Here is a 22,613-nt window from a genome sequence, read left to right as displayed (position 1 = left end):
TAACCGTATTCGCCTCTCATCTGGTGGAAGGGTGTGTGCTGATTCATATGTAAAGTTACTGTTTCCAGATATTGACAAAATTAAAATGGGGAAAGATGCTTTGATTTTACTTCTTCAAAGACAGCGTAGTAAACTTTTTGGAAAGAGTGGGTATTGGAAGAACACATATAATTAAAAAAAAAATAGAAACAGTATCAGAAATTATTTGCTCAATGTTTCTCTCCCTCTTCCTTTAGATTAGCTCTACTCTGGTATCATACTGTAGTCCGCCCGTTTTTTGCCTTGGATGGCAGTGATAACAAAGCAGGCCTGGATGAAGCTAAGGAAATTCTCCTCAAAAAAGAAGCTGCTTATCCAAATTCTTCCCTGTTTATGTTTTTCAAGGGACGGATACAACGATTAGAGGTACTGTGTCTTCTTCATCTTTTTAAAATAAAGTTTCTGATGATCAAATCTTTGAGTCTCACTTGAGCATTAGTATCAAAACGAGCCAGAATGTCATAAGGCCCAGGAATGTTTTGTTCTTTTGCCTTTCATTGCATCACTGCTAAGGAAGAATCTTTCAGGAACCCAGGATGTTAGTCATTTACCTTCTGTTCAGGAGATGTGGGCGAAATAGGGATAAGATTCCTTGTTGGTAATGAGACCAGCTTAAGGCACAGTGGCCATTATTGCTGCTTAGTTGGAAGATACCAGATACAATTTTTTCTCTCCCTGAGTTACTAATCATTTATTCTAGATTTTGATTTTGGTTAGCAATTGAATTATACAAAAGGTATTGCCTTAAATGTCAGGACAGCATCCACTTTGAGATAATAGTAGCTTGACACAACTTTCATCTGCATGTTATAGAAAAAATAAATAAGGATGCAGAGGGGCTTCAAGCTTACTCAGTGAGTGAGCCCAGGTCATCTCACTCCAAAACCAAAAATGCCCTGGCCTTTGGAGGAATTGACTTTTCCTTTGCATCTCTTTTTATCTGCTTGTTTGAGGCTATGAGTATTCGGAGAAAAATGAAAATATAAGATATGAGTCACATATGAAATGAGGTAGCTGTTATGCCAGGTGCACCATCCATATTCTTACCAATAGTTATCAGTGAATCAGTTTGAGGTTTTAACATCTGTCCTCTAGTTAGTCAGACAATCTGCGAAGTCAGCCCCAACGGTTTGCCCAGAAATGCTTTCATGAGCGTGAAGATGATTTGTTCTTTTTTTGTTTGTTTGTTTGTTTGGCAGTAGTAGAGTCTATAGTACTTTCCCAATCATTTTGTTATTTTTTTTTTGGCAGTAGAGTCTATATTATTTCCCCAATCATTTGTTTTTTTCTTCACAAAGTGACTCCTTAAATCTGAAGACGCCTCAGAACAACTCTAACTTTCTTTAAGCCCTTTATGTATGAAAACTGTGTTTTAGAGATACAAATAGTTTATAATTGAAACAGTGCAAAAGATCACTGGGATATAAATTATTTAAATCCTTATCCAAGCTATTTTTTGTCTCATTATCTTGAAACTGTTTTTCTTTGCATTCAGGCTTGTGGCCTTTGATTGTATTTGTCTCTTTTTTCTCTTTAAAAAGGTAGTTTTGATGAATCTCTTGAACAATTAGGTCTGTTTGTTAGTGCTCTATCCTTTGATGCTCAGGATTAGTGCCCTACTTGTGGGGAAAGATGTTTAGATATATACCTACTCTCCTGAGTAGGAGCAGGAGGAAATAACACTGTCCAACAAAATTTTGAGTTGACTGCTTCAGGGACCATTGCTAAAATGAAAGTTGGCAACCGGATAAATGCTTTCTTACATTTAGATTTTTTAAAGGACAGATATAATACCTTCTAAGTAGCTTTGAACGTGATGGTACTAGGTTCAGTATTCAACAGAAATTTACTTGGGGTGAAAACCTGAAGCTTAAGATTGTGTATAACATGGTAACAAGGCACCTTAGCAATGGGCATTTATTAGAATGCTCTCCTTTTATTGATAAGTGAATGCTCTAAATTGGGTTTTGAAGCTATTAAACAGAAATGTGAATGTCAGAGTTGTTACTTTGTTATGCTTGCTTATTGAGTTAACTTTTTATTTTAAAACCAAAATGCTTAACTTCTTAACTTCCCCCGCCAAAACTTAGCTGGTATTTGGTTTTGAGAAAAAAGAACACAAGGTCTGTTACTGCTCTTGTTTAGTGAGCTGTAGCTTTAGGGCCAAGCAAAATGTGAGGAGTGTTTCTGTTTGGCTCTTCCCAAAAACCCAGAGGATGAAAAGATTTCAGGGCTAACTTGAAATATAGTTGTTACTATCCTCAAGGTGCCCAGACACCATTGTTTCATTGATCTTCCCAAGTCCTCGTGTGGGAAGATAGCAAATGGTGTCATTCTTCATTCACAGATGAGGAACTCTGCCCAAGGAGGCTGTGATACACAAGGAGGGACCCCAAAAACCCTGCATTTATTTATAAAAAATTGTGTATTCATTCTTGCATATTTAAACTAAGTCACCTTCAAAGTACTCTCGATGCGATACATCTATCAACATGCTTTTTCCACTGCTTGAAACAGTCTTTGAATTCCTTAATTTATGCCTTTTAGTACGACTTCCATTTTTTGTTTCACCTCTTATACATTGGCAAAATGTTTCCCTTTCAGGACTGTTTTCATCTGGGAAAACAAACAAAAAAAGTCACTCAGGGCAAGACTGGGTGATTAGGGAGGGTAGAGCATGGGGGTCATGCTGTGTTTGGTCAAAAACTGCTGAACACTCAGCCTGATACACTTGAAAATCACCCATCATGACATGGGCAAACACGTTGAAAGAATCTCCAAAAAGAGAATTCACTGAAGCCAGACACAGCCTCTCACAACAACACTAGCTGCTACACTGGTGACTGATGCTGATGGGTTCCTAGCAACACTCACCAAACCAGGGAAGCCTGTATTCCAAGAGGGCCACCCTCCAAAAAAACAATTCCATTTTTGGAGGGATTCTCTCTTGTAGTTCTTATCGAAGCCTTTTCGTAAGGCCTCTAAGGTGCCAACTCCATTTACAGAAAATATTCGACTCCGTCAGTAGTCAATTTGCTTGCAAAGAATTCTTTTTATTTTCAGTGAGCATTAGAGATGGGGCTCTTTGAGCTCTCTATATCAGCACACTTATAGAATATGGTCTGGAGCAGGGCTCTAATTTAGGCAGGTATATCATATGATACCAACTTAGTTTCTTCAGTGACTCAGAATTTACGAAATTATTTGAACAGCTGCTTTTATGTAAACTTGCTACCATACAGGATGACTAACTCAGAATGTGTTGATCAGTTTTCATTTTCCGGTACTCATTATTTTCTAATCATGTGCAGTGCCCACCTTCTCTTTCAATTTTGTTAACAACTTTTTATATACTTTGCCCTTTTCCTTGTTTGGGACTATTTAGAATCCATATGGGAAATTTTTTTTTTTTTTCGAGTTGGAGTCTCACTCCATTGCCCAGGCTGGAGTGCAGTGGCACACTCACGGCCACCCAGTGTTGACCTGCTGAGTGGCGATCCTTCTGCCTCAGCCTTCCAAGTAGCCAGAACTACAGGCATGCGCTACCACATCCAGCTAATTTATTTATTTTAGAGACGAAGACTTACCAAGTTACCTGGCCTGGTCTTGAACACGTGGACTCAGGCAATCCACTCACCTCGGCCTCCCAAAGTCCTGGGATTACAGGCTAAGCCACTGAGCCTAGCTGGGAGAATTTTGTTTGTTTTGTTTTAAGTTGAAGTCACACTTTGTTGACCAGGCTGGAGTGCAGTAACATAATCACAGCTCACCACAGCCTTGACCTGCTGGGCTCAGGCGATCCTCCCACCTCAACCTCTAGAGTAGCTGGGACTATAGACATGTGCTACCACGCCTGACTTATTTTTTTCTTTATCTTTTTGGTAGAGATGAGGCCTTGCTATGTTCCCTAGACTGGTCTCAAACTCTTGGGCTCAAATTAATTCTCCCGCCTTGGCCTACCAAAGTGTCGGGTTTATAGGCACCGCATCTGGCCAGCGGATGGTTTTTCAAAGCAGATCTGTCTCCTGTTATTGCATAAACCTGTTGTAGTAGCTTCCCTATATTCTGCCATCATAGCCTCACTTGATGTTGCAGGGAAGTGCTGCACCTTGGAGGTACTTGGGGCTCATTTGCACCTTAGCTGCTGGGCACAGAATTCTCTTCGCCAGATGCTTCTCCCCTCTGCATGTCTGTAGTAATCCTACCTTCACCCTTCTCTGCCCTCTTATCACTATGATCCTGTCTTCCTTGACTCCTCCCATGTGACTTAAGACCTTCCTGGGAGGAAGGAATAAATTTATATAGTCCCTAGCATGTGGTAAATGCTATCTAAATAATGGCGTGATGATTATTATTATTCCTACTGAGTGCTCAAGCCTGAAAAGTTGGGTGTCAGATTTTTTTCTTTCCCCTTCCCCTCCCTTCCCCCTTCCCCCTTCCCTCTTCTGCCTTTTCCCTTTCCCTTCCCCTTCCTCCCTCCCTTCCATATAAAGAACTTGTTTTGGTGTTGAGCGGGGTCAGGAAAGCTCGGCCAGTGAATGGCAAAATGGGTATGAGTGTAGCTATGGGGGCTATTTGTACTTTACAGCTTTTTACTTTTCTGTGAATCTCCATAGTGGAAGCAGCTATTAGGAAGTTGACTCATGGGTTATATAGGAACCTCAGTTCTCAAATGTAACTTGGTAGCTGTTATGCATTTTTGTATTTTTCATTAGTGTTCACTTAATTTTCATCTGGTTAAACCTATGGTAGTGTAAAATCCATTACGATACCAGTGATAAATGAGTATTTTTCTTGATTATTTTTACAGTATTAGGGACAAACCTGTATTTTAATAAACTATTCTTATTTCTCTCTAGTCTTTTTTTTCTTTAAGTGATTCCAATTTGTACAATTTTTCTTTCCTTTAGCTTTAAAAATCTACATCGCATGGAATACACATTCATGTAGTTGGTTTTATGTGCATACATGTTTACATACCTTATATGGTATGACTATTTAGTAATGTAACCAATTTTCAATACTAATCTATTTATCTCTAAATAAATGCTCTATATTTGAATGAATCAAAGTAATTTTCCATAAAGTTAATGAACATATTCTAAGGAAGTTGCTATTATGCAAACATTTTGAGAACTCTTATTTTAAATCTGTCTCTTGAGCTTGAGAATGTACATTGTGAATATCCTGCATGTTGACATTGGATCTGGTGTTTGAAAACAAAAATCTGGGTCCGGTGCAGGACTGGTCCTCAGGGTATATTTGTTGAGCGAATAGATAAATCTATTGGCAGTAAATCTGTTGCTCTATGTGTGTTGTCATTCCTTTGTTAAGAGGATCACAGGAGCCTAGCAGGTCGAGGCTGCTGTGGCCAGGAGCATGCCATTGCACTCCAGTCTGGGCGACAGAGTGAGACTCCAACTCAAAAAAAAAGAAAAAGAAATGAAGTTGATTATCAGGGACAGTTTACTTTTCTTATGCTGCACCTAAATGTAGTTCTGATGTCAGTTCCAAAGAAGACAATGCCAACATATCTTGGTAATTGGAATAAGAGGAATAATACCCTCCTAAGGAGGTTACTGAATCAGATACTTGAATTCCAATGTGCTGGCTAAAGAATCAGTTTCTTTAGAGTCACACTTTCATTTCAAAGACATGACTATAAAGAACTAAATTAAATACATGTAAATGAAATGACAGGTATATACATTAAATGAAACTCTGTGTTTTTTTGCTGGGTATGGAGATGAGAATACATGAGACCCTGAACTCCATGAGCTCAGCCTGGTAGGGCACCCTCCTGTAATTGCCTCACAAGAAATTGCAGGACTACATGATGTGGACAAAACAGAAGTTTGGATAAAACCTAGAGGCTACAATGAAGAAGTCACAATGAACTTTATTCTCTTATATTTGTTTGTATGTGTGCATAATGTGTCATGTATACATATATTCACATGTATATTACACACATGTACACACAGACATACGTAACATGACATATTGGTCTATTTGCCTTATCTGCAGCTCCAAGCCCTAAGTAATCCCCAAATGTATTGGTAGCTTCTATCAGGAATCAAGAATCGAACAATTCGTATTTCAGTCAACACCAGTATCCCCTACCATTTGCAGTGACAAGGTAGTCGCGATCCTGCTGCTGGGACCCTTATTACATCATCCTTCTCTTATTTGAAGCTGCCTTGTTTGTTTGTTTCTTAAAAGACACAGCCCTCTCTGCCCCGTCTACCCCTCTGTTTTGTACCTTCTTTCCCTCACCCCCTCCTTCCTGGTAAGAAAGAGAAGGTGACAGGATGTGGTCTCCTTCCACCCCACGAACAGTGTCTGTAGGGCCTGCTTTGATGCCTGACCTTTACTTCACCATATTCATGTCACCCTGGCGTCCCAGTTCATTTCAGGAGAGTGGCTGTTCTTTCCCTCATTCGCCATTCCCTACGAAGTTCTGTTTGAAGGGTTTTCCTCACACTTCTATCCCCCTGTGCCTGTGTTCTGTCTCCAGACCGTTCTTCCACCCATTATTTCAGGTGTCATCAACTGTGAGAGGTACCTTTTACAAGTTGGCTTTAGTGCTTTCTCTTTGCACTTTTTTAAAGATAAAGTTCCATTTTCATTGGTGCCCCCCAGAAAAAGTGGGAGGTCTGTGCTGCTCTGTAGTCCATCTGTTCATGATTGTGGCAGGGTCAGGAGAGCGGATGTTGACCCTTTTGGTGATTCATTGATCAGATAGAGAAAAGAGTAAGGAGACCTATGGGCGTCATGGCAAGTAGGACCAGTGCGGAATGGCCACACACAGAGGGCCTGTGCCTTGCTCTCATCCCCGGGGTGTGTTGACATTATCAGAACTGTTTGGTAGCTGTGTTTCTTTGCATCTGTTGAAGGGCAAGCCTGCCTCTTGCATTGGAACAGCATGCCTCGTCAGCATGATGTAATGTTATTATTTATAGGATCAGGAAAAAGGCAGTGCAGGAATAATTCCCTCGAGTTCTATTAATTGTATTCTTCTCTTCCTCCGTCCTACGTGGTTTTCTTAATTACTTCAGGCACCAAAGAGGGTTGCCATTTATTCTTAGAAGTACGCAAAGTGAGAGATTGATTTAATCTGGGGTAGGAGAGATGGAGGACGTATTTGTCTTCACTTTCCAGTGTGATAAATCCGTATTTTGTGGTCTAGTGACTGTCCACTGAAATGAGAAGACATCAACCCCAAGACGTTTGCTTTTCTTTTAACCCTATCTGTTGAGTTGAAGAGAAGTAGAAGGGTAATATTGATTTATATCCCTAAGCTTACTAATGTGCCTAAGAGGATGAGCTTTCCCTTGCCTATATCAGCCATAGTCCGGAGGGTAGGGGTCACAGGCATAATCCATTGCCAGGTGCCCTTGATGGCGGTCTCGCTAAACCGATTTTGCTACTCAGCAGTATTAGTGCTGAATTGCATGTAAGTAAGGGGGTTGTCACCGTGTGTCCTTCTGCATGCTACAGGTGACAGAAGGAGCCCCTTATTTTAAAACACATGCATAATAGTTTCTTTTAAGTTGTTAAGCAAAATAACCCAGTGATAATTAAATTCTAAGCTGTTTTACCTCAAATTATTTTGTGATTTTTAAAAATATGCACTTATGAGACTTTATGCATTTTGTTTACAAATTAGTTTACATGTAATAGCATAGTTTTTGTAAATAACTGGTAAGCAGCCAGACTATTTGGATTTCCATTGTGTTAGTAATCTGCTATTTTCCTATTGGAAAAAATATCAGATTGCTTGGATATTTGACTGTTGTTGCTTCTCAGCATTGCACTATGATAGCAAGTACCACAATAAATATCTTAGCATATTTTTCTGCCAGGCATGGAGGCTCTCACTCTTAATCCCAGCACTTTGGGAGGCCAAGGCTAGTGAATTGCTTGAGCCCAGGAGTTCAAGACCAGCCTAGGTAACATAGTGAGACCTTGTCTCTACAAAAAAATACAAAAATTAGTTGGACATGGTGGCCAGTACCTGTAGTCCCAGTTACTTGGGAGGCTGAGGTGGAAGGATTGTCTGACCCAGGAGATCAAGGCTGTGGTGAGCTGGTATTGTGCCACTGCCTTCTAATCTGGGTGACAAAGTGAGATCCTGACTAAACACACACACACACACACACACACATACACACACACACACATATATATTTTAGCATATTTTTCTTTTTTTTTAAAGTTGCTTTCTTAGGTTATATAGCTCCAGTGGTAGCATTATTAGAATAAAAAATTCTAGTAGTCCTGTAGCTCCTGTTAAATGATGATAGACTATACACAAGAAATAGTGGGCCAAAGTATAATTATTTATTATTTTGTACATGGCATCAGCATCAGTATTCTTCCTCATAGTTTTATTTTTATTTCTACTATTTTGATTTCTATAAGTTATAAATTAAAACTATCCTTAAAATATTACTGTAAAGACATCACATGTTTTATATCAGAAGAATCAATACTGTTAATATTGTAATACTCCCCTAATTGAACTACAGATTCAGTATTGTTTGCATCAAAATCAGGTCCTAAACTCAAGGAATCCAGAATAGCCAAAATAATCTTGAAAAAGAACAACAAAGCTGGAAGACTCATATTTTCTCATCTTAAAACTTGCTGCAAAGTAATCGAGATAGTGTGGTACTAGCATAAGAATAGACATATAGATCATTGACGGTCAAGAAATAAGCCTTACCTTTATGATTAATTTACTTTTGACAAGGACATCAAGATAAATCAATGGACAAGTAATAGTCTTTTCAACAAATGGTGCTGGGACAACTTAATATTTACATGTGAAAGAATGAAGGTAGACCCTATACCATACCCAAAGTTAACTTGAAATGAATTATAAGCCGGGCTCGGTGGCTCAGCCTGTAATCCCGCACGTTGGGAGGCTGAGGTGAGTGGATTGCCTGAGCCCGCGGATTCGAGACCTGCCTGGGCAACTTGATGAGACCTCATCTCTACAATAAATAAATAAATAAATAAATTATAGACCTAGATGTAAGATAGATAACTCTTAGGTTAGACAGTGATTTCTTTTTTTTTTTTAGTTGGAGTCTCACTCTGTCTCCCAGACTGGAGTGCAGTGGCACGCTCCTGGCCACCGCATCCTCCACCTGCTGGGCTCTGGCAATCCTTCGCCTCAGCCTTCCAAGTAGCTGGAACTACAGGCGTGCGTTACCACGCCTGGCTAATTTTTTGATTTATTGTAGAGATGAGGTCTCGCCAAGTTGCCCAGGTGGGTCTCGAACCCTCAGGCTTAGGCAATCCACTCACCTTAGCCTCCCAAAGCATGGGATTACAGGCTGAGCCACCAAGCCTGGCTAGACAGTGATTTCTTATACATGACACCAAAAGCACAGTGACAAAAGAAAAAAATAGGTTAATTGAACTATATCAAAAGGAAACACTTGCCCTGCAAACTGGCAGTCCCCAACCTGGGACTGGTTTTATGGAAGACAAATTTTCCACAGATCGGGACAGGAGGTGGGTTCAGGATGATTCAAGCACATAACATTTATTGTGCACTTTATTTCTATTATTATTACATTGCAATATATAATGAAGTAATTATACAGCTCACCATTAAAAAGAGGTGCAGATGGAAGTGGCAAATGGGCTGGCCATGCGCGGGCTAAAATAAGTGTCGAATTTTGACTTAAAGCCTGCCACCAGATGAAGCTATAAAATTGAAGTATATCACCTCACTGATAGGGTTTTGATATGAGTCTGCAAGCAATTGATTTATTATGGTCTCTGTGCAGTCAGACCTCATTGCTAATGTTAATTTGTATTTGCAGCCATTCCCCAGTGCTAGTATCACCGCCTTAGCTCCACCTCTGATCATCAGTTATTAGATTTTCATAAGGAGCTCGCAATGTAGATCCCTTGCATGCACAGTTCACAATAAGGTCCGTCTTCCTATGAGAATCTAATGCTGCTTCTGATCTGACAGCAGGTCGTGGTGGAGCTCAGGTTGTAATGTGAGCAAAGGGGAGCAGATGTAAACACAGATGAAATTTCGCTCATTCCTCTGCCACTCACCTCCTGCCGTGCAGCTTGGTACTGGTCTAAGGCCCAGGGTTGGGCACACCTGCTATAAACAACACTGTCATGAAAGTGAAAAGACAATGCACAGAATGGGAGAAAATATTTTGCAAATTATGTATCTGATAAGGGACTTATAATCAGGATGTGTAGAGAACTGTTCTAACTCAGTAATAAAGAAAAAGACAAATAAGCTAATTTTAAAATGGAAAAAGAGTCTGAGGAGACATTTCTCCAAAGAAAATAGGCAGATCACCAGCAAGCCCATGAAAAGATGCTTAGTAACGTAAGTCATTACGAAAATGCAAATCAAAAACAAATGAGATACTGCTTCACACCCATCAGACTAACTGTGATACAGAAGACAAATAAAATAGACAAATGTGGGCTAGGATGTAGAGCAGTTGGAACCTCACTTATTACTGGTGGGAATGTAAATTGGTATCGCTGCTATGGAAGATGGCTTGGCAGTTCCTCAAAATGTCAAACATAGATTTACTATATTTCACTCCTAGAAATATACCCTAGAGAAATGAAAACACAATTCCATATTATTATCCATAAGAGCTGAAAAGCAGAAACAATCCAAATGTCCATCCATCAATGAATGGATAAACAATATGTCCTATGTCCATATAGCGGAATATTATTCGGCAAAGAAAAGGAATAAAGTACTGATGCAGAATACATGGATGAACCTTGAAAACATGTTAAGTGGAAAAAACGTCAGTCACAAAGACCATGAATTGTATGATTCCATTTATATGATACCTCCAGAATCTAAAGAAGCAGAAAATTGATGATTGCTTGCTTCAGTGTGGGAGTAGATAAGGGAAGGATGTGGAGTGACTGCTGATGGATGAGTGGTGAAAATATTTTAAACTTAGATTGTAGTAATGGTTGTGTAACTCTGAATGTACCAAAGAGCTTTAAGTGGGTTAATTTTATGGTATTTGAATTATATGTCAATAAAGATGCTTTAAAAATTGTTAATGAGTGTGTGCATTTTCTATATGATTTTATGCAATCTCTCTCTCTCTGAATATAAGTTGTTGATTCAGCCAAATTTGATGACTTTTGAGTAAAAAATATAGGCATACCTCAGAAATATCACAGGTTCAGTTCCAGCCCACTTCAATAAAGTGAGTACCATAATAAAGCAAGGCACATGAATTTTTTGGTTTCCCATGCTTATAAAAGTTATGTTTGCTTCATACTGTAATCCAAAAGTATGCAGTAGCATGATGTCTAAAAACAATGTCTATGCCTTAATTAAGAATACTTTATTTCTGAAAAATACTAATGATCATCTGAGCCTTCAGCGAGCTATAATCTTTTTGCTGGTGGAGTGTTTTGCCTTGATGTTGATGGCTGTTGACTGACTAATCAGGGTGGTGGTTGCTGAAAGTTGGGGTGACTGTGGCAATTTCTTAAAATAAGACGTCAGTGACATTTACCCCTTCAACTGACTCTTCCTTTCGTGAATGTAATGCTGTTTGGTAGAATTTTACCCACAGTAGAACTTTTCTCAAAATTGGAGTCAGTCCTCTCATATCCTGCTGCTGCTTTATCAACTAAGTTTATCCTTTGTTGTCATTTCATCAGTGTTCACAACATCTTAATCAGGAGTAAATTCTATTTCAAGGAAATACTTTCTTTATCTATGAGAAGCAATTCCTCATCCATTCAAGTTTTACCATGAGATGGCAGCAAGTCACTCACATCGTCAGGTTTCACTTCCAGTTCTCTTGCTGTTTCCACCACATCTGCAGTCATTTCCTACACTGAAGTCTTGGACTCTAAAATCATACATGAGAGTTAGAAGCAACTTCTTCCAAACTTCTGTTAATGTTGATATTTTGACCTCCTCCCATGAACTTCTGTTCTTAATGGCATCTAGAATGATGAATCCTTTCCAGAAGGTTTTCAATTTACTTCTCCCAGAACCATCAGAGAAACTACTATCTGTGACAGCTATTGCCTTATGAAATGTAATTTTTAAATAATAAGACTTGAAAATCAAAATTATTCCTTAATCCATGAACTACAGAGTGGATATTGTATTGACAGGCATGAAAACATCTAATTCTCTTGTATATTTCCATCAGAACTCTTGGATACATTGTCAATGAGCAATATTTTGAAAGGAATCTTTTTTCTGAGCAATAGGTCTCAGGAGTAGACTTCAAATATTCAGTAAACCATGCTGTAAACAGATGTTTTATCAGCTAGGCAGAGTAGATTTAGCATAATTCTTAAGGGCCCTAGGATTCTCAGAATGGTAAATGTATATTGGCTTCATCTTAAAATTACCAGCTGCCTTATCCCCTAACGAGAGACAGCCTGTCCTTTGAAGCATTGAAGCCAGACATTGACTTCTGTCTTCTAGCTATGAAAGTCCTAAATGGCATATTCTTGCAGTAGGAGGCTTGTTTTTTCTCCAGAAAATATATTGTTTAGTGTATCCACCTCCATCAGCAATCTTAGCTAGATCTTCTGGGTACTTGCTATAGATTCTATGCTACCACTTGCTGCTTTGTCTGCACTTTTAAGTTATGGAGACAGCTTCTTTCCTTATATCTCTCAAACCAGTCCCTGCTACCCTCAAGCTTTTCTTCTGCAGCTTCCTTACCTCCTGGTTGTCTTAGAATTTAAGAGAGTTAAGTCTTTGCTCTGGGTTAGGCTTTGGCGCAAGAGAATGTTGTGACTAGTTTGATCTTCTATCAAAACCACACAAATCTTCTCCATGTCAGCAATAAGGCTGTTTTGCATTCTTATCATTTCCGTGTTCACTGGAGTAGCACTTGTAACTTTCTTCAAAAACTTTCCCTCTGTATTCATAACTTGACTGGCACACAAGCCTTAGGTCTTGACCTGTCTCAACTTTCTACACACCTTCCTCACTAAGCTTAGTCATTTCTAGCTTTTGATTTAAAGAGATGTGTGACTCTTCCTTTGACTTGAATGCTTAGAGGTCATCGTAGGTTATTAAGTGGTTTAGTTTCAATATTGTTGTGTCTCAGCAAACAAAGAGGCTTGAGGAAAGCAAGAGAGGCAGGGGAAGGGCCAGTTGATGGAGCAGTCAGAGCACACACATTTATCAATTAAGTTTGCCATCCTATATGGACAGTTTGTGGTGCCTCAAAACAATTACAGTAGTAACATCAAAGATCACTGACCATGGATCACATAACAGATATAATAATAATGAAAAAGTTTGAAATATTGTGAGAATTACCAAAACGTGACGAAGAGACACAAAATGAGCACATGCTGTTGGGAAAATAGTGCCAATAGATTTGCGCCGTGCAGGATTATGACAGACTTTCAATTTGTAAAAATAAAAACACAGTGTCTGCAAAGTACAATAAAATGAAATATGCCTGTATTTTTATGTATCTGCTCAAATTCTAAATATATAATCGTTAGCGATGTCTATCATGTTTTCCCCTTTCTCTTATTTTCATTTTGAGACTTGACATTTAATTGTGGGAAATTTGAGTAGTCAAGCATACATACATTATTGCTATAATAATAGACTTTCTTCAGAAATGAAACTTGTCTTCCTTCCAAAACTGGAATGTATAGGCTATTCTCTTTTTTTAGATTGTAAACTGATTTTTAAAAATTGTCTCAATTATTCTATTTTCATACCTCTTTGCATGTGTGAGACGTGCATATGGTTTCATTCTGATCCCTTCCGTAATTTGGGAATTCACTTTTAAGGATATTTTCTCTTCCTGCTATTCAGTTAAATTCCTAAAATAGATGAAATCTTTTTCTGAAATGTCTTTATATTCTTCCTTTTATCTAGTTTAAAATGAATATTACATGTAAGAGTGTGGAATAATAGACACTGGAGACTCAGAAGGGTGGGAGGAGGGTGAGCGATGAGATATTACCTAATGAGTATAATGTACACTATTCAGGTGATGGTTACACTAAAAACCTAGACTTCACCATTATGCAATATATCCAAACTTCACTTGTACCTCCTACACTTATCCAAATCTAAAAAAAGAAATGAATATTATGTAGCTTTGATCATTATGATGGGGACTTCAAAACATTTGTGTAAAATGGAATTAAAAGATTAAAAAATAAACTTTATTTCTCAACTTTAGCTCTATCAAGTTGAAGTTAGTTTTATAGCAATGATACCAACCATTTAGTCCATCCCTAAGGAACTGAGGGTATTTTAACCATGTTAATGTAATATTTTTTACATTATTGATTGAAGAAAAATGAGTGCCCTTTAAAGATTTTGTGAGATTAGAAAACAAAAAGAAGTTGGAAGGAGCCAAATCAGGACTGTAAGCTTGATGCTGTTGATTTCCACAGAAACTTTCAAAATTGCCCGTGTTTGATGAGAGGAATAAGCAGAAGCATTGTTGTGGTGAAGCTTTCGTTTGGCATTTCTCTGCCAAAACTCTGGCTAGCTTTCTCAAAACACTCTGAATAAGCAGATATTATTGTCCTTTGGTCCTCCAGAAAGTTAACAAGCAAGATGACTTGTTCATCCCCCAAAACTGTTGCCTTGACCTTTGCTTTTGACTGGTCTAGTTTTGCTTTGATGGGACCACTTCCACCTCCTGGTAGTTATTGCTTTTGATTGTGCTTTGTCTTCAGGATCATACCAGTAAAGTCGTGTTTCATCTCTTGTTACAATTCTTCAAATAAATGCCTCAAAATCTTGATCTCACTTTTGAAACATTTTGTCAAAAGCTCTGCTCTTTTGGGTGATCTGGGTGTGATGGTTTTGGTACCCATCAAGTGGAAAGTTTGCTCCGCTTTAATTTTTTTCTTAGAATTTAGAAACTGAACAAATTGAGATATCTATGGTGATAGCTGTTGTTTCTGCTGATGATTATTCATTCTCTTCAATTAGGGCATGAGCAATATTAATATATCTTGCAAATTGATGTGCATGGTCTGCTGCTGCAGGCTTCATCTTCAACATTGTCTTGCTCGTTTTTAAAACAAGTTGTTCATTTGCAAACTGCTGATTTCTGTAGAGGGATTGTGCCCATAAACTTTTCCTAAAGCATCAATAATTTTACCTTTCCTCCACCCCAAGCTTTACCATAAATTTATGTTTGTTCTGGCATTAAGTTTAGCAGAATTTATGTTGCTTTAATCGGGGTTGTTTTCAGACTGATATATTGTCCTTTTTAGTGCCTCAAACTAGACGCTGTTCAGACATGTTATAACATTAGTATGAGTTTTTTTGATGCCAAAAATTTTTGAACTCCATGCATAGTTTTTTCATAATATGCATTTTTCATGAACATTTTGAAGACCCCTGTATATGTTATATAGAACAAATGCATCATTATTGCCTTTAGAAATATGTATTTTACCCACCCATTCTCTCATGTACTCATATTTAACAATCAGTTTCTCAGGTTCTATATATTATAAGGAAATTTAAATTGTTACTATGTTTAAAATATTTCTTATTCATTACTGAGGATATCTCCTTATTTAGTCCTCTTACCATTTATTTCTTCCATTTAGACTTTAATTTTTTGCATACTTCTGTCCTATGTGCCCTATATATAGCAAAACAGGAGTCCAGGTAAGTACCAGGTGAAAGTATGCATAGTTATTTTAGGATTCAGGAAGAATTAGAATTCAGGCTTGCTTTCTTAATCCTGCATTTTTTTTCATACATCCCACTGCTATTATTTGCTAACAAGTTACGTATATATGTTATGTGTCTTAGTCAGTTCGGGCACCTGGGCCATGATACCACAGATTGAGTGGCTTAAACATTAAGCATGTATTTCTCACAGTTGTGGAGGCCAGCAGGTACAAGGTCAAGGTGCTGGAATACTGTGTGTCTTGTGAGGGCCATTTCCTGGTTCACAGATGGCGACTTCTTGCTGTGTCCTCACATATCGGAAAGAGGGCTAGAGAGCTCTCTGCAAACTCTTTTATAAGGGTACTAAACCCCTTCATGAGAGCTGCCCTTATGACTTAATTATCTCCCAAAGGTCTTGCCTTGTAATACCATCACAGTGAGGGTTAGGATTTCACATACAGATGTTGTCAGGCACAGACATTCAATCCATTGCAATGCTATTCATAATATATGTAACATAGAGCTTATTCGCAAATAATTATATCTACATATTTAGATATTAGTACAAATATAAATATTTAGGGGGCTTGTTCTTATTTGGTGCTAGAAATAAACCTGATTTATTCCTAATGAATTGGTTAAAGCGTATCTTTTTTACATTTGGGATAAGCAAATCACTTAAACTGATTGAACCACTTTAAGTATTTGAAATAATTCTCCTGTAATGTATTGCTGTTAAATACCCTTTTGAAATAAATTCTTTAGTAGCTTCTCTTATTTCTTCCATAAAGTTAATATATATTTACTTATTATATCCATTTTAGTTTTATATTGTAGTTTTCTATTTCTACTTTTCTTTTTTTAAGAGATGAGATTTGCTATGTTTCCCAGGCTAGTTTTAAAGTCCTGGGCTCAGGCAACCCTCTTTTAGGGCCTCTCCTGCTGGGAGCTTTTCTGTCTTCTAATAAATTCCTACTTAGTCACACATTAAACAAACAAACAAACTCCTGGGCTCAAGTGATCCTCTCACCTCAGATTCCTAAAGTGCTGGGATTACAAGTGTGAGTCACCACACCCAGCCCATTTCTACTAATTTTTAAACACTAGCTTTAGACATGTAAAAATGTGGTACTATTTTTATTATATTAATGTGTATTTTCTTGACAGTATAATTTGGCTTTTGGACTATCATGTTGGTTTTTAGAGAGGTGTGATTTTTTATTAGTTTATTTTTTAAATTTCCATTTTATTTCTAGGTTTTCTTCATTTAACTTACTTTATAGTTTTCCTTAATACTTTATCATAATTTAACTTACTTTATAGTTTTCCTTAATACTTTATCATAATATATTTGTTTTATTAGAATAGTTTGCTATTAGTGTTCTGAAATAAGGAATTTGATTGTATTCCTTGACATTTGGTTTGAATTTCTTTTTTTTTTTTTCATTTATTCAATTAACATTTATTGAGCACACATATCCAGCAATGTCTAAATAATAGAATTTCTTTATTTCTCTTGCGAGTGTTTGGGGGGGCTAAAGCTTTTATTAAATGTTCATTGTCATGTGTCTTGATTATCTAGTTATGATTCACCTTATATCATTTAATAAGCTGTGTGGCAGGCCTACTCTGTCTGGCTTACCACTGGAGGTTGCTACTGGGATGAGTCCTGGTTCCCCCTTTCTGGCCAACTAACCTTGGATGAAACCCTTCATTTCTTTAAACCTTGCTTCCCTCCTCAGTGAGACAGTTACACAGTTTTGCTGTTAGGATTCAGTGAGGTACCTGGGGAGGTGTGTGTAGCACAAGGGGCTCTTAGCAAATACCTAGTTGTTCTTGGTTGTAATGACGATGGCACTGGTGTGGCCACCCTCAGGGCTGCAGCTCTAAATGTGAAAGCGACACAGCTTGCTGCATATTGGAAAGAGCAGGACACGTGGACAGGAAGACATGTAGCGAATGCAGAGGTGACTGGGCTTTTAGAATCATAAAAACAGCATTACTAGAACGTAAACTGTTATGCAGCTCACTTGTGGTGCAACCCCCACACCTGGAAAAGAGGGCCCAAAAGTCATGGTATTTGAGTTGGCTCTTGAAGAGTCAGTAGGAGTTTGCAGGTAGAGGTGAGGGCATGGGGATGAGCTTGCATAGAAGCCCAGATTGGAGAAGCAGTCATGGATATGGAAGAGATCTGAGCTCAATGGGGCTGGCAGATGGAACAGAGGTGACCTGGGAAGCAACAGATCATTCTGTTTTGTTTTTCAATCCAATCAGGAAATCTCCTTTCTCATAGAGGAGTTTAGCTTCTTCGTTCATATTTAATCGTGTACATGATGCATGTATATTTTTTCCAATGCCCTTGAGCTGTATTTATTTTGTTCTTGTTTATTTCTGATTATATGTTTTTGGGTGAACTTTTCCTTACTATCAGACTGAAAGATGATCTTAGTGTGTTTTACTTGTTTTTCTGTTATTGTAAACGTTGGTTTCACCTATCTATGTAGTCTGTATTCCAATTATTTTTTGTTTCTCACTTTTCTAGTACTAGTAAATATATGGTGAACTCCCATTGAGGGGTGATGCAGAGACTAATTGTAGGAAAGAGCATTTTTCACTTTTACCTACTCCTTGTCCAGAACTTTTCTATGAAACTTAATATGTTCTCATAGTATCATATTAAATCCCTTTATGATTTTGGACTCTTAAGTGTTCAGGCACATTGGTTTCTTAAATCTGTGCCTTTATTTGTTTGGTGGAGTAGTCCTCATTTGTCTGTGGTTTCTTCTGGAGAACTTGTTAGCTTTCAGAATTTGTTGACATAGCTTCAGTTTTTGTGAAGAAAGAACACTGGACTAGAAGTCTGGAGATCTGGTTTCTGGTCTTGTCTCTGACATAAACAGTAAAAAATTCACTTCCAAATGGTTATTTTCATATCAGATAGTTTGAGAGAACTGTGAGACCTCAATCAAGTTAGTGGACTTTCCTCAGTGCTCTTTTTATTTTCCTGGAATATTAGGGGATTGACATAAGCCCGAGTTTTCTGAAGCACCTTCCCTGGAGCACTGATTGATGGACATATTCCATGAAAAGAAGTGTCATATCATGTCAGTTGGGATATTTTGGAACTTCTCAGAGACTTTAGGTTTACACTGTGATTCTCCAAGGGGACAGTAGAATATGTAGTTATGCTATGTTTAACCAGTTTATTTGACCAGGAAAATTCCTTTTTACACAGTAGCCTGTGAGACTAGAAGGGTCCAGTAGAACATACTTTGGGAAACAGTAGGTTAGGTAATTTTTAAGGTTTCTTCCAGTTTTCAAATGTTATGTTCTGTGAATATACTAAACACTGCTTTAATTGTATACTTTAAAAGGATGAATTTTCTGGTGTGTGAATTACATTTCAATAAAGGTCGTTATAAAAATTATTATGGTTCTTTAATCCTCAGAACTAACTACCTGGGATGTTTTCTGCTTTTTACAGTTTGACTTTAATTCCTCATTTAAAAAAAAAATTCACATAGCTGTTTGCCTGTGTAATGTCCTTTGCAGAGAGTATCATTCAGTTCTAGGAAACTTTTAAGGTCTCTTTGTTGATTACAGCTTCTATTTGTTTCTTTCATACCAGTCTCTCTACATAATAGATCTTCTCCATCCACTTTCTAGGTTTATCTTTCTTGCATTGCCATCTTCTTTTGAGTCGTGTGATGGTATTTGTAGATTAGTGTGTTCTGTATTTCTGTGGTCTTTGCTTTTCTAAGTTAATTATTTGTATTATCTTCTTCACTGTTATTTTTTATTCTTTGATAGCATCTTTAACAAAAGTACATTTCTTTTACATTGTTCCCCTATCATTTAAAAAGGCATTTTGGTATAGTGGAGAGAGCACTCATCTCAAAATGGGCTGTTTCACTTACTGGCCTGGCTGAGCTTTCTAAACCTGTGTCCTCATCTGTAAACAGAGGGTACTACCTCCTATTCAGAGCAGTGTCAGCCTTAAGTAATGTAACATGAGTAGGGTAAAGCACTACGTATACGGTGCTCAGCTAGGGCTTATCAAGGGTTTCTTTTCTATCTGGACAGAATCATGTCTGAGCTGTAAGTCCCACTAGAAAGCACTTTCCATCAAAGGTCTAAATCCCATGTGCGACTGTTGAGAGGCCAAGGAGATCTTGTAACTGGTGCGTTATTCAGGTCCTCTACCATTAGTGGTGGATTCAGTTACATAACTTACTTTTTAAGAGATTGCTGTTCATTCATGTGGAGATGCTAGAAACATCCCCCATTTCCATTTTTCGTACATAATCAGATGTGTTGTCTGTGATGCAGAAGGCCTTCTGGGGGGTGAAAATTCTCTGCCCACAATTTAATTAGGAAGCTGGCAGTGTGCATGCCTGAAAGGGTAATCAAGCACACGAGGCAGTAAAAGGAGCAGTGAAATGAACGGGTGGTCACTGTGGGTGGTGATGGCTGGGGATGGTGGGACATATAGGATGAGGAGGCTGTAAAGCAGAGAGGTCTGTGGTGTGCTCTGGAGTTACACGGGCCAGGTTCCCTAGCTCCACCTCCAAGGCTAGATGGCCTTCCGTCAAGGCCATCTGTTGTTTGTTTTATTAATGATGGCCATTCTTACTGGGGTTAGGTGCTATCTCAATGTGGTTTTTGATTTGCGTTTCTCTGATGATTAGTGAGGCTGAGCACTTTTTCATGTGTCTGTTGGCTGCCCGTATACCTTTTTTTGAGAATTGTCTATTCATATCTTTTGCCCACTTCTTCCTTTCGGCACGTTTGAGTTCCTTGTAGATCCTGGATGTTAGGTCTTTGTCCGAGATACAGTTGGCAGAGAGTGAATCATCTTACTAGACACAGGGTTAAGAGCACCACATGTTCTGGCTTTTAGGGTGATGATCATGAGACCAGAATAAGCTTGTTAAAGTAGTGTTGTTTAAAGGCTCTAAATTTAGCCTCTTCATGTTCTGCGTAAGGATATCTATTTTCAACTACCTTATTCTAAGTCAGTCATATTCATTGGGGAATGTGGTGAAATACAAAAGTTACAGAGCAGATAAACGTCTTGTATTCCAGAAGTAAGTGCTATTTATATTTTGCTAGGTAGCAGAGTATTGACTGTAATTATCAGTTGGAGATCTGTATCTTCTAAGTAGTCACTCACAATAGGCACTGTAGGTGTTCTTATGTCAGGAATTTAACAGACTGTGAAAGGACAAATGGAGATTTGCGGAACAGCCTTGTGGTATAAAAATCTCTGTAATTTACTGAGCAGCAATTGGTCTGTGTAGTCAGCAATAACAAATAATAGGCATTGTGGTCCAGTTCTTTGGCACTCACTGAACTTCTCTGCTGTGTTTCCTGGGGAACATGTTTCAAGGTCAGCATCATCTTTTGTTTATCTACTGAGTCTCTTTCATGTCTCATGTTCACATTGGAAAGTCACTTTCTGATACTATATGGAATTTTGTTAAAATTAGGAATTTCAGAGGTCCTTTTTTTTGTTTTTGAGACAAAGTCTTACTCTGTCACCCAGACTGGAGTGCAGTGGCGCAGTCATAGCTCACTGCAACTTCAAACACCTGGGCCCAAGGGATCCTCCTATTTCAGCCTCCCAAGTAGCTAAGACTGCAGGCATGTGCCACCACACTCAGCTAATTTTATTTTATTTATTTTGGAGATGGGGTCTTGCTGTGTTGCCCAGGCTGGTCTGAAACTCCTGGCCTCAAACAATCCTCCCACCTAAGCCTTACAAAGTGCTAGGATTTTAACTGAGAGCCACCTTTCTATCCTTCCTCCTTCTCCCTCCTCCTATCTCAATCCCACCAACATCGTTTTTCTCCTGAATGGTTGAATTTTCGCCTAACTGACTCCCTGCTTTTGCTCTTCTTGTCCTGCAGTCCGTTCTCAACACGTCTGCCAAAGTTGGTAAAATTTAAGTCACCCTGTGTCATGCCTCTGTGCAAAACCCTTAAATAACTTCCCTTCTCATTCAGTGCAAAAGCCCAAATTCTTTTCTTTTCTTTTATTTTAAAGATATAGGGTACAATTCAGGATTAGGTATACAAGTGATCATAGTACAGGTAAAGTTTGGGCCTCCCTTTGGTCCCCACTTTGCCTGAGATCAGATACCCTAATTGATGTTGTATCTCTTTCTCCACCCTGGGTAGTATCCTGTCGTTGCCAGTCCCTTTCTTATAGTATTATGGTAAATGTTCAGGGTTCTCTTATGAGTAAGAACTTGTGGTACTGTTCTTTGTTTCTGTGATAGATCACTGAGTATGATATACTCTGAATTCATCCAAGTTGCTGTGAAGTACATATATTTGTCCTTATTCGTGACTGCGTAATGTTCCATTGTGTATTTGTACCACATTTTTTTATCCAGCTCAGTTTCAGTTGGCAGCATGGTTGGTTCTCTGTTTTTGCTATTGTGAACAGTGCTTCAATAAACATGCATGTGCAGGTATCTTTTTTGTAGAGTGATTAGAGTTCTTCGGGGTATATTCCCAGTAGGGGGATTTCTGGGTCATATGAAAGGTCAATTTCTAGTTTTTTTAGAAATCGCCACATTGTTTTCCAAAGAGGTTGCACTAGTTTGCATTCCCACCAGTGTAGAAGTGTTCCTTTTTCTTAGCATCCTCACCAACATCTGTTGCTGTTTTATTAATGATGGCCATTCTTACTGGGGTTAGATGGTTATCTCATTGTGGTTTTGTTTTGCGTTTCTCTGATTAGTGAGGCTGAGCTCTTTTTCATGTGTCTGTTGGCTGCCCGTATACTTTCATTTGAGAAGTGTCTATTCATGTCTTTTGCCCACTTTTTAAAATTTTTTATTTTTTTGAGTTGGAGTCTCACTCTGTCGCCCAGACTGGAGTGCAGTGGCCACTCCTGG

At 38.3% G+C, this 22,613-nt stretch overlaps 1 protein-coding gene across 1 annotated transcript in view; it reads left to right on the top strand.

Moving 5' to 3' along the window:
• TTC39C (tetratricopeptide repeat domain 39C) overlaps positions 1 to 22,613 on the top strand; it is a 122,175-nt gene that overhangs the window by 64,851 nt on the left and 34,711 nt on the right. Inside the window, exon 6 of the mRNA XM_008069376.1 lies at positions 237 to 405. Coding sequence (XP_008067567.1) covers positions 237 to 405 — 169 coding nt within the window. The remainder of the gene's footprint in view (positions 1 to 236; positions 406 to 22,613) is intronic.

Source organism: Carlito syrichta, unplaced genomic scaffold (genome assembly GCF_000164805.1).
Source record: "Carlito syrichta isolate Samal-C Ts95f unplaced genomic scaffold, Tarsius_syrichta-2.0.1 Scaffold311970, whole genome shotgun sequence".
Classification (NCBI taxonomy): domain Eukaryota; kingdom Metazoa; phylum Chordata; class Mammalia; order Primates; family Tarsiidae; genus Carlito; species Carlito syrichta.
Note: the sequence above shows the minus strand (reverse complement) of the source record. Positions and strands in the feature narration are given on the sequence as shown.